Source organism: Argopecten irradians, chromosome 5, assembly GCF_041381155.1.
Source record: "Argopecten irradians isolate NY chromosome 5, Ai_NY, whole genome shotgun sequence".
NCBI lineage: Eukaryota > Metazoa > Mollusca > Bivalvia > Pectinida > Pectinidae > Argopecten > Argopecten irradians.
Genome location: NC_091138.1, coordinates 42,960,863 through 42,974,396, shown reverse-complemented (window position 1 = coordinate 42,974,396; position 13,534 = coordinate 42,960,863). Strand labels below are relative to the sequence as shown.

Here is a 13,534-nt window from a genome sequence, read left to right as displayed (position 1 = left end):
TCGATTTCTTTATAATTTTATATTGCATGTACATATGGAAATATTATTTAAACGATTTTTTTCAAGAAGAATCTTATATACATACGTGCAGATATGTACATGAACAAGGCTGTATTTTTCAAAAGTTTTAGTAATTTTCTATTGCAATTTGTACATGTAAATGTATCATCATTGTTTTATATAATATATGACACCATTTAGAATATTCTGATTTTCAAGACGGATTCCCTTGTACATTATGTATTATCAAAGATTTAAATAATTATATTTAAATCTCTGGTATTATCTTTTATTTTCGTTCTACACAAACGTATTTCATTTTGTTGCCTTTTTTTGTCTCTGTTGATTAAATTAATACAAAATTTGTAAACTATAGCGTAACTTGCAGTTTAAGCCATTATCATATTATAGTTATTTATTTTTGATAAATTAATTGAAATATATACAGTTTGAGTAACATGATGAAATTGGTATATTGACACATAGCAGTAACTAAATATAACCCCTGAGAATACGAAAATGTAAATTTATGTTTACGAAGCATGAATAATTTAGCGCATTTTAATATATAACTGTAGGACTGAAAGAAAAAAAAATCAAGCCATGTGTAGTGAACTAATGAATAAACAAAATGTTCTCAATAAATAGCCTATGGAAACATGTGTGTTTATTTCCTACACATGGACCGTGAAAGTTTGGTGTAATAACGCTGTGTGTTTATTTCCTACACGTGGACCGTGAAAGTTTGGTGTACTAACGCTTAAGTTTCGCGTAATAACGCCAAAAGTTTCGAGTAATAATGCGAAAGTTTCACGCAATTACGCGAATTTTTTTCTCTCCGACCAAAATGAGCCTAATCGGCTTTCGTAGTAAAACTCTTGCACAACAAACAAACAAACAAACAAAAATCTAAACTTTGTATCTACAATAAAAATCAGGTCCGGAATTACGGTACGGAAAGAGTAAAGGATATTGTAGATTGGAAATTCATTTTCTTATCAATTTACAAATGTATATCTGGCCACCTGTCACACTCCAACGGAAACCACGACGTCAAAGCTTGGAGTACACATACATTTTTTTGAATGTCCATAAGCAGTGTATATGAACGCGGAAGTCCATACAATATGACACAGGATGTGTCCATTGTCTAATGGAGCTAAGCACCGTGGATGCTTACTAAAACTTAAGTTTAATTGATATGAAAATAACTTTATTGATTTCAAATGAATGTCGTGTATTAAAAACTTCATGAACAATGCTTGATTTACACTGCAATTACATGTGGACACAGAGGCAACGTTGTACTGTCTTTTGTAGGACCAATATATACAGCAAGGGTTCACAGAGATGAGTAATTTTCTTCGTGGTCAAACTTATGAAATTTTCAAAAATTAATTTCAGATTGAAAAGTACTTAACTAGACTCAGTAGAAACAGATGGAAATATTATAGATTTAGAACTAGCAATACATCTTTACCCATAGAAATAGGCAGATGAAATAGAATATTACGTGAACACAGGTTGTGTCCACTTTGTATCCAATGTTGGTAATGAATATCATCATCAATTTTCTTGTACAAATGATTATGTCTGTCAAATTTGTAGAAAATCCATAGCTAACTATTATATTACATACCCATCTGCTTATAAAATGAAGAGGTTAATATCAATTTGCAATACTAAAATATTATCTAACTTAGAAACCCTTATCAAATTATTAGAAACACGTTTGAAACGTACTCAAGTTGTATAACAGAAAAAATTATCTCATACTAATATGTTTGTAATAATATCTGATTTTTTCAAAATATAGAGGACAACTACCTTTCCCTACTCTACAAAATTATCTTTATCGATAATCTTTTTACCATGTCTTCAACTAGACCTAGAGGCAATAGTATGATGCTCTTTAAGAACCAGAGCAAGACAAATGCTTCAAAAGTTTTATTTAGCCGGCGAGTGATGAACTTGTGGGACTCCCTACCTGATTCTGTAGTTAAAGACCCCACCCTTTACACTTTCAAAAAGTCGCGTAAATACCCACTGGCAAAAGGTACCCTGTAAATTGTTATATTCCAGTTTTTATATGACACAACTAGACAACAACCAGATACTAGTTTTCATCCATGTGTAAGTCGCACTGGCGTATATTTCGCTCTCCTGACAGGGAATCAAGGTGCGACTTATACTCCGGAAAATACGGTACAAGTACAAGATGCGCCTTAATTAGCTGTAGTCATCTATGTGCATTGTACATGACTTCTGTCAAAGAATCAGCTATAGATCAGCAGTTCAATTACCACACAAATGCAATTGTATCATTACCAATCACTATAAAATGAATATTTACATCCACAATGCTGATCGGACGTCAGAGAGTTCGATCAAATGCCATTCGCCATGTCCTATAACGTTTCATTATCCTTTGATGTAGTGCATACATGGTACCAGTACAATTATGCATATTTTCTGTAGTTTTCGGAATTGTTTGACGTTCTGTAATTACACGTCTACCGGGGTAAGAATTATGGAGATAGGAATGATGTACATACAAATCCATCCTCGATAATCCAGGGGTTCCGATCACTTACGATCTCTACATCACCCCTGGACTATCTCATAGTGAAATTTGAAGGCAGCTCAGCTGAAAATATTTGACCAATCACAGACCAGCAAAGATTTCCTTTGAGGACATATAGAGAGAGCGACTCCCAACTTCAAAGCCACATAGTCAACCACAGTGTACCGTTATACGGCTCTTTTGATGTACATCAAAGGACTAAATTACCTGTTCTGTTCTGTTGCCTCCAGTTTTACGATGAGATAGTCCAGGGGTGTAGAGATCGTAAGTGATCGGAACCCCTGGAGTATCGAGGATGATACAAATCAAATGCTACATCATTGCTTATGTACGTCTGGAACCAATACGATTGAAATGAACAAGCGTTAGTTATTCTACACCAAGGTAAATTTGTAGTTAAACGATATAAGGTCAAGTTCATTTACTACAGCCTGCTACTTGGTCAATATCAGGTCTTCTAGTTAATGAAAAGAAGTTACTACACTGCATATCAGAGTTTAGCCTATTTGGTTCTTGTGACATTGAATAAGGTCAAGGAGTGTTCCCATCGAATGAAGGTCAATAAATTCATTAAAATAAACTGAGAAGCCATTTCATCATTGAATACCACAGGAGCAGTATCAGCTCTATGTTTTTTTTAAGTCACTTAAAGGGATACGTTGCCAAACAGGATAGACAAATCACACACGACAGCAAACAGACTTGGTAAAAAATAAGGACTACTATTTCGGTCGATATTGTGTTATACTATCCTGGTAGAATTTTGAATAATGACCTTATATTGTAGGCTATTGCCTTGGTCATTATTTGATTTTAGTTTAGTAGTATATCAACAGCCTGCCAAACTCATAGGTCTATAATTGTATTTGTCTAGGAAAGACTCTTTATCAAATAACCTAAATTTGAATTAATTTGCCAAATACTAAAAACCAAATAACAAACAGTATTGATTCACAGTTTTATTTCTCTCTCTAGATTTTTTCTTGTTTATTTCTTACACAACAATATATAATACATAAGTAATTTATATGAAAATTGGTAGCCTAATTGCCTTTTGACCTCGCATCTATTGACCGTCTAAGGCCCCGGGGGTCATCCCTATCATTTTGACCAACCCTATAAGTGATGCGCATTTATAAGTGCTTTGATTCATTCTTTAGTTGCAGAGAAGAAAGTCGTTTATATGGAAATTAGCTAAATTGAAGTACCTTTGACCCCACCAGGCCCCCTTTTGGTCAGGTACCCCCGGCTCAGCCGGTGGTCAGCCACATCATTTGTACAAAAGTTTTGAATTCTATAAGTTTATTTCATAATAAAATAGCCAAATTGAACCACTATGCCCGCCCCTCAGGCCCCGGGGGGATGCAGCCCCATCATTTGTCACAATTTTGAATTAAAGGAAGTTTACAATTGATTATGGACAATATCACCATGGTCAGTTTCAGAGAAGAAGTCTGAGTTTATATGGAAATAAGCCTAAAATTTATTGACCCAGCTCTGACGTTACCCCGCGAAAAAACTACAACATGGAGTTGACGGTACAATTTTTATCCTCTTTACAGCGAGTGACTAGAATGGTGCAGTTACAGTGTAATTAAAAGCTGGGGTTATGTTACCAAGCTAATAAGACATATATAATACAGTTAATAATACTTCACTTCTAAATGGTGTCCAACATCATCCCACATACATGAAATGATAACAATTATCAAAAGAATCAAACTTCATCTGTGTTATTCTAATATTATAGCAAAAGATAAAATTTAAGTCAAATACAAAATGACTAGAAATGCTCCAGTCACCATCAATAAATGCAGGACATTATTTTGAACATATTTGAGAATACATAAAATTCATGATCAAGGGTTACGTTCTTACTGACAATCTTTTGTATTAAGATATATCCGTTTTATACAAATAATTGTGTGAAGGGAATTTGAATTCTGCACATAATAATTACATTGAATCGTGATTTGAAATTTGTCAATGTTAAACATAAAATGAAGAAGAAATGAAGCTTTAAACTATTGACTTTATAATCTGTGTATTAAATGTTAGGAATTTAAATTGAAAAACAGCCTGATAAATCAACTGTTTGTCACTGATGCCAGCTGTGTACTGGCAAGTGCTTGTTGTACCTCCCTCCATCGCTTAAGATTTGTCTGTTTTTGCTCCCATTAAATGTTCCTCTCCACACATTTTCTTTTTCTTTGAAGAGCTTGTTTTTCCTGCATTGTTGATTGTTACATAGTTGAAGATTCGCTCTTTCCTCATTTGTTGTTGTTGTTGTGTTGCTGAGAGCCATTCAGCTTTCTTTCTGGCAAGTGTTGTGTCACTTTGCTGAAGATTCGGAAATCTTTTGTATTAAGATATATCCGTTTTATACAAATAATTGTGTAACGATTTGAATTTGCACAAAATTACACGTAAATTTGTATCTTACAAAAATAAAGAGGATGACAGCTTGACGACTATATAATGAGTGTAAATGTAGAGGAGGAGTTGTCTCACCTTGTCCTCAGCCCTGATAACTGTTTGTCACTGATGCTCAGCTGACTGGCCAGTGCTTGTTGTACTTCCACCTCCATCGCTTCCTGATGCTGTTGTTGTCTCATTTTGTTCATCTCCTGCATTTGCTTTTGTTGCTGAAGATTTTCTCTTTCCTGCATTTGTTGTTGTTGCTGTTGCTGAAGATTCGCTCTTTCCTGCATTTGTTGTTGTTGTTGCTGTTGTTGAAGATTCGTTCTTTCCTGCATTTGTTGTTGTTGTTGCTGTTGTTGAAGATTCGCTCTTTCCTGCATTTGTTGTTGTTTTTGCTGACGATTCGCTCTTTCTGCATTGTTGTTGTTGTTTGCTGAAGTTGCTGAAGATTCTCTTTCCTGCATTTGTTGCTGTTGCTGTAGACTTACTCTTTCCTGCATTTGTTGTTGTTGCTGTAGACTCACTCTTTCCTGCATTTGTTGTTGCTGTTGCTGAAGATTTACTCTTTCCTGCATTTGTTGTTGTTGCTTTTGTGTCGCTGTTATAATTTCCTGTTGTTGCTGCTGTTGTTGCGACCTTCAAATACAAGTTTTCTGCTGATCCAACAATCAAAGATCTACATTTTTATAGTGATACCATCTGTCTACAAATCATGTATTAAAAGAAAGCATATAGGAAACAATCTATATCTGAGGACCATCTATCAAATAAAGAAAAGAAGAGCTGTTTGAGAACAGCGAAGCTCGTCTCTTGCAGCCTTTTAAGACCCAAGAGCTTAACCATGCGACAACATTTTTCAACATGCTATGTTTTAGCCCTTAAACGACCATATCCCAATCTAATTAAAATTAGACATGTAATTCTGCTCCACTACGATGCTCTACATTACACTCAAAGACTAGATCTAACAAGGCTCCTTTCGTGGTCACCTCAGCATGACCCCTGACCTAGAACTGGAACATCTTCAAATGTAATGTTAACTGTGTATGCTTCCGAATGAATCAAACACACCAAAGATTTTGTAGACGGCATGCTGAATGGTTAAACATAGGGGTCATTCTGAGGTAACCCCGAACGAAAAGTTGTTAGATCTCCTATTGTAGCTTAACAAGGAGCATTGTAGTGGAGCCGACTTGCAAGTCTAACTTTGATTAGATTGGACAATATCCATAACAACATATTATCACTGTATGGTAATGACACCGGAACTAGGTACCACCTGAAGTGATAGTGAGAAAATCAGGAATTGAACAGAGCTAAGATTGTCGCTTTCATCTGCATTTTGAGATGTTTTTGGATACTGACATTTAGCACACCTGTTTCCGAATATATCAGCCACACAATTATATATAAATGGTTTTCGAGAAGTGTCGCCAAAAAAAAATTGCCAAATGTAAACATGCCACCACACCAAGGGAGGTACGGACGTAAATCGCCAGAGGACATTTAAAGTACATTCATATACAGTGGTATTGAATCGTCTTGTAATACCTATCTATTTCAGAGTTCATTTGCTGTAACTGCTGCTGGTACATAAGTCGCATATTTTCGTGTTCCTGGCGCATTTTCTCACGATCTTGACGTATTTGTTCAGCTTCCTTAGCTAGCATAGCACGATTCTTCTCCATTTCCTCTACAAAAATGAAATGTTGGTCTCAAACACCACAACAACAGAGACTCTGCATGTTATTTGATGAGTATTTACAATAGAATTTGATATGGAGTAAATGTTAAAAAGTTTGAAGAAGATAAGTTAAAATATATACAATCATTTAATTCACAACTTTTGTAAAGAAGTCCCCTTACGTCCTTCAAATTACAAAGAGTACCACTAAGCAGATAACTTTTTAAACTTAAGTCAATTTGACACTTTCTGATCCTTTGGGTACAGATTATGTGATTTATAATTTTGATTGGCCTTATGCCATCATAGAAAGTTTCATATTTTTTGCTTCAGTAGTTTGGGATAACATGTCAAATATGTGAATTGTTTATGACACACTAAATGTGATTTGATAAAATAAGTTACTTGAATTTTTTTCTCAGACGACTTAAAAGATTATAAACCTTAAGTTAACAAATGATTAGGCCAACAAATAAAAAAAATATTTGTTTCCAGTAACACCCTTTAAAAATAAAGGGTCCGTAGGTAGTTTTTTTTTTTTTTTTTTTTTAGTAATTTTCTCTTCATCCAAGTTTCTTACAGTGAAAAAGTGAAACAGGTTGCATTTAACCTTATATAAACCATGGTTATGATTTTCAGGGGATTATTGGTGTCTTAATTCACTGATTTTGTACAAAATTCCTATTTTTGACAAAACTCCTAAAAAACAAGGTTGTTATTTGTTTGCTGGAGGGCAAAACTGATAAAAAAATCAGTAGGCACTAATTTTATTGGATCGGTCAGGTTACCGGAAAAACAAATATTTTTTTTGTATGGCCTTACCCAAAAATAGTCTCCTTTCTTCCTCCATGCCATGTTTCTGTTCATTCAAGATAATTGCCCGAATTTCCTGTTCCTTTTTTCGCTTTTCAAGCCAACGTTTCGCTCGAAGCTCTTCAAAAGACAGTTCCTCTCGTCCATTCATCAGTTTCTCCTTACAGTACATTATTCGCTGGTTTGGCTTCAGAAATAAAAAAAAAAAAAAAAAAAAAGGACAAATAAATCAAATGGAAAACTAGAACTGTCGCTAAAGTTGACGACTAGTACCCCAGCTGCACAACTTCAGTAATAACTCCTTTAATAGTACAAATTGCAGAACCCTGTATAATTTAATCAACACACCTTTATTTCAGGGGTCTGTGTACCAAATTTGATCAAAATCTGTGAAGTAGTTTAATAGGAGTTCTTTATTTACGTCACAATGAATTTCCAGCCAATGAAAATGCTCCAGGTCATATTACACGAGTGACATATGCAAAAATATTACATGGGGAAATCACTGGATATCAGGTGAATTATGTGATAAAAGTATATATATTTTTTTAAACTAAGTAGTGCTTTTGGTATATATTAAGTAGCATACCAAAATAGTAACTAGCACACAAACATCTCTACCTGTACACAAAATATTTTCTCCTATCTCAATTTCATACCGTTGACACATTCTGGCAAAATATTAAAGCTGTAGCTAAAATTACTTCCATATTAACCATGTGTGTATCACATTCAAACGTTTTTGAATAACTAAACATCAAAGTCAAATATTCCAATCAGAATGGGGCTATTATTTTCAAATTGATATCTTTCAATGACTTTATGGATATCTCCTGCAAATTAATTGATTAATTCCATTTAAATACCACATTTGATAAAGTTCAAATATTTCTATAGTTCTTATATGCACCACTCAGTTCTGTATTTGCAAATTACAGAGAAATTTGCTCTTGTAGATAGGTATTGATTATGACGTCATATGTTTGCGAGGGTAACGTCATACTTTTCTGAGAAAATGCCGTGAATTACGCTAAAAAAATAATAATGTCACAATTTTATACTTATCCGCAAGGGAGCTTACTTTGTAATATGCAAAGACGTAATAGGTCTAAGGACAAGCACTGGTGTTATAATTATTATTAAAATTATCGAAAGCTTAAACATTCCTTCAACGACAATTTACCTGTAAATTGGAGTAAGCATTTTCATCCTGGTCACCATGTACTTGGGGAGGAGCACTTGGCTTCAGATTCTCATCGTTTATTTTCTGTGTTGATATATGATTCGTGTTTCTGTTATGACTGTAACCGTTCACTCGAGATATTTTGTTGGGATCGGCATTCTCATCGTTAACCACTGCAATAAAATAACGGGTATTTCACAACAAAATCAACAATACAAGATTTTTATTCATTATAACTTACTGTATATAGCCGATTAGTTTCATTGGGGATGATATTTTCACAATTTTATGGAACATCGTTAATGATTATAAACTTGAAATCCGTCAAAATATTGAGAAATGTTTCACTCAAATATACCCTGAAAAACAGACCATGAAAATTTTTACTATCTTGTCTTACGGTCCACTCAAACATCATTTTACTACATGTACCATGTATACTAATGTTATTTTATGATCTCTAAACCCCAGCATAAAATGAATATCTTCAGCATATAAAGACTATGATAATAAATACTTATAGTGATGGGCAATCAGTTTGAAATCATAATCGGTTATCGGTTTGTAATCCGAAGTCATCAACCGATCGATAATCAATTAAATAATCGGTTGGAAGTAAGTAGCATTTTGGATATAAAATTTGCTGTTGTTATATATATACTTTTCAGCATTAATTTTCTTTGGATATGGAATATTTATACATAATTTTAAGATCTAAATTAATCAAGGTACTGATATAATATTAAATTTTCTGTTGAGAAAAGAGAGCACATTTAACAGCAATAATTGAAAATATATCTACTAAAATTGTATGTTAAAAAAATCAATCCACAACATAAATTGTACCTAATATATATTTGATTAGGGATAATGATTATGGATTTTCATAGTCGATGATCAGAATCGGAAAGGGCATACCAACTAATAATCAATGTATAATCGATGATCGGCCCACCACTAATAATAAACTTACTTGGTTTGGACTGTCCGCCAGCGGTTGAAGCTGCCTGGCTCTTCTTCTGGAATATTCTATAAACCCATCATGGAATTAGTTCATATTTTCAAAATAAACACCAAATATCTAAATAATTTATGCCATTTTAATTCTATTATTAACAGGCATTATCATAATAATGTATAATGTTTTCTAATACAGTAAAACCTGCCTAGCGGCCACATCTGTATAAAGACCACCTGCTCAATAAGACCACTTTCTCAGGGTCCCAAATATCAATATCAATTTCATTTGACCTGTAGATAAAGACAACTTGGCTATAAAGACCATTTTTCTTGGTCCTTTTGGTGGTCTCTATAGATAAATTTGACTGTACAAAATTTACATTTATAACTCAAAAACAATTTCCTGGTTTTAACCTTTAACACTTACTCCTGTTTCTTTTTCAGTCGGTCGAGTGGCTGGGCCTGACAGCTAATGCCTTCCTGTAGGATGAGATTGGCATTCTGACTTCTTCCAGACTGCCACGTAGCATCTGCCCATGCCTCGTAGAACATCGCAAACTGGACACCAATTCCATTTTTTTGCATGTAGCTGAATATCTCCACTGGTTCTTTACAGAAGCTTGCCTATTTGTAGAAAAGATTTGATAAGTATACAATATTGACCCTCTTTCAGAAGTTCAAAATTAATTTGATATGATGTTACTGTCATAAAATTTGAAGGTTAAAATGTTTTTTAACATGGCATCATAATATAAGCTTCATCTTGACTTTAACTCCCCAATGAAAAGCATTACAGAATTTAAAGAGAAAATCCTCAAATGAGGAACTTTCCTTAAATTCTGTAATGCTTTGTGAATTCTGTGTCAGGAATTTTAAGCTATGGAATTTCTTTAATTAAGAAAAGTTCTTGAAACTGGACTAAAAAAAAAAAAAAAAAAAAAAACCTGAAATATTTTTTTTTTAAATCTTTGGAATGACTTTTGACGGATGAATGTTCAGCAAATTTTTTGGCAAAGGCACCATTTATTTCTGATTTTGTAGAAAATATTTTTGTTAATGAGGTGGGAGGATGGTGTTGTTTTTCTTTTCCCACTAATTTTGCCAATCATTTCCCAAACTTTCTTCGAAGACATATTGGAATTTATTTTTAAGACGTACTCTTTCCAAGGAATTGGGATGAAGAGAAAAAATATTTCAAAATAGAAAAAAGAAGAGAAAAAAACCTACCTACCTCCCCTTTATTTTTAAAGGGTGTTACCAGAAACAGTATATTTTTCTATTTGGCCTGATTAGCAAAATACAATTCTTACATATTTGATCCACACCGATACGTAGCGCTGATCAGTTTTGTACTGGGGTTTGTTGTTAAATGTCCTTATACAGCTGTCAAGGAGTTCCGCAAGGGTGCTTTCTTTTGTATCAACTGGGCAACATTTCTCGACCCGTTGGATATATCTATAAAGAATTGAAAGAAATAAGAAAAATAAATCATAATTAGACAGAATATTTCATCTAGTGTTAGATTTCTGAAACCTTCTGGAGATATATACTGTATTCGACCCTATAAGCACCTCATCCCAATTTAGACAAGTACATTGTTCATCAAGTTAAATGCAGACTGAAAATATTAAAACTGTGAAGGTTTCTTAAGTTTATTGATTCCCTTGGCAATTGATTTATGGCTTACTTCATGCAATAAATGTTATAAAAGGCTAGCCCAAATTTGCTTCTATTAAGCGCCTCCTTCTTTGTTTCAATTTTAAAGCACCCTGTATCGAATATGCATGGTTATAGTTTTGAACCAATTTTCCATTTTTACAATAAATGATCAGTTTTCACCTTATTTCTTCTTTAGTTTATTTATCACCTTCCGTCAATAGTGACGATTAAAGGAGTTACTGCAAACCAACTTATTTTTCCAATCTTCAATTACATAAAAATAAATTATAATCACCTTTGCCACACTTCCAAAGGGTCATTTCCTCTGTATGCCTGCAATTCCTTTTCAAATTCCCTGTAACAAATACCAGGTCGATAAGCATGAAAAAAAGAGATATCCCTGAACAATTTTACTTCATTCAACTACCACCGAACACTTGAGTTTGACTAATTAAGCCTATTTATCACACGACTGACCCCTTCAGCCATATCATACAGACATGCATCATGTCTTGAATATCATAAGACAAATGCATATGTGTTATAACGCTATTGTGACATCACTGCTGGTAATAATGATGTCATGATCAAAATATGATGTTGCATGGTTGTCTCTGTAGAAGAAAACATTGATCGGTTTAGTCAAAGATATTCTGATACGTTTGTTTTCGAGGAAAATTTGAATATTAAAACGTATCGGAATACCTCTGAGGCTCTGACTACACCCATTGAATTACATTGCAGGGGAAGTCACTTTAATCGCTCTCCACTAGGACGTTGCTTTCGATGTCATAAGTCAGAAAGCGCCGGTAACTTTGGATTAAAATATTGCGTTCGACTTTATAGACATCGTTTATATGCTTTTACATGGAATGTGTGTGATTATGGATTATCGGAGGACTGATGTGTGACTATGACTCTAGGAAAAAAGGTATGCTATTGTGAAAAAAATAACTTTGATCGAGGTGGGGGTAAAACTCCAATATGGCAACTGTCGTCCCTTTCTCTGTTTTATAGTAAATATCCCAGTTTTTTAATAAATTTTCAAATCTCGTATTTTCTGAAAAAAATCACATGACCGTCATGTATACTCATCAGTTCATCCAGTACCACCAAATACAAAAACTGTATGACAACATCCATTTTCATTGAGTTGGCTCCCTGTGGATTTCGCCACTCTTGCATATCAAATTATTGAGCTCGTCATTGTCAGATCCTTTATTTTCATGATACCAAGATATTTTTAAACTATTCAGTCTGTGAGAAAATATTTACATTTCATATTGTGATAATCCATACGAGTTTGACGTTCTGTCAAACATACACGGTGTGATACTATTTTCATGTGTTTATGCTATGCCTACATTATAATTTCGTAAATTTGTCTAACGATAGGGTGTCGGGTCTACTTTAGTTTTGACGAAACGTATTGTGACGTTCAGTATCGATAGGCTATGAATGACAGTGTGGTGGGGAGTCCTAACATTCGCCTCAATTTCACACCCCGCCGGAGGTATCTAGTTGACATTTATTAGGACGGTAAACACATAAAACATAGGCCTACTATGTTAACAACTGTCAACAGTATCCATTTTGCCTCCATAAATTTTGGCTTAGATCGATATCATCAACAAGTTACTTTCAATGGATCATTCAAAATCGCTTTGATAATAGTGACCCAAATCAACAACCAACATGAACGCTAGGTTGTGTATTTATCAAAAGCTATGATACCACCTCATATATGCCCTACCGTCTATCCATGTTTTGGATTAGCTTTCTTCATTCATGGCCTCTTGTGGGATCTTTTAAAATGTCCGCCTTGCGCATGCGCATTTAGTATTTCTTCTTCTTTCAAGAGTTACCTCCCTTAGGATAGGATATTATGGATCAGTAAAACCCAAAGATAATAATATATTAATAAAAACTTTATTTCACGAGGGTTACATATCTAGTACAGTACTAATCTTACATATGGCCCTCACAACAATACGACGAAAACAAGAACAAACATGTAATACATTCATCTTGACATTGTAAACTTTCAGTCAATTTTTTTACTCAAATTCAAATTTACTCAAACACAGATTTTGTTTTGAAACAAATAAACTTTTGTTGATTAAATTAATACCAAACATACCCGTTATTTCCATTGAATTGAAACATAAAAATGATTTATCAATCATTTACAAAAACTAAAACACGATATTGTATCTACTAACTACATATA

At 33.9% G+C, this 13,534-nt stretch overlaps 1 protein-coding gene across 1 annotated transcript; it reads right to left on the bottom strand.

Annotated features, from left to right (window-relative positions):
- Positions 1-4,735: 4,735 nt before the first annotated feature.
- LOC138324431 (involucrin-like) lies at positions 4,736-13,138 on the bottom strand. Its single transcript, XM_069269499.1, has 10 exons — positions 13,058-13,138; positions 11,600-11,659; positions 10,956-11,100; positions 10,073-10,269; positions 9,659-9,714; positions 8,686-8,858; positions 7,512-7,689; positions 6,557-6,698; positions 5,096-5,641; positions 4,736-4,940 (listed from the first exon to the last, which is right to left on the bottom strand). Exons 1-10 carry the CDS (start codon positions 13,066-13,068, stop codon positions 4,736-4,738), a joined length of 1,713 nt encoding a protein of 570 aa, XP_069125600.1. The 5' UTR covers positions 13,069-13,138.
- Positions 13,139-13,534: the final 396 nt, after the last annotated feature.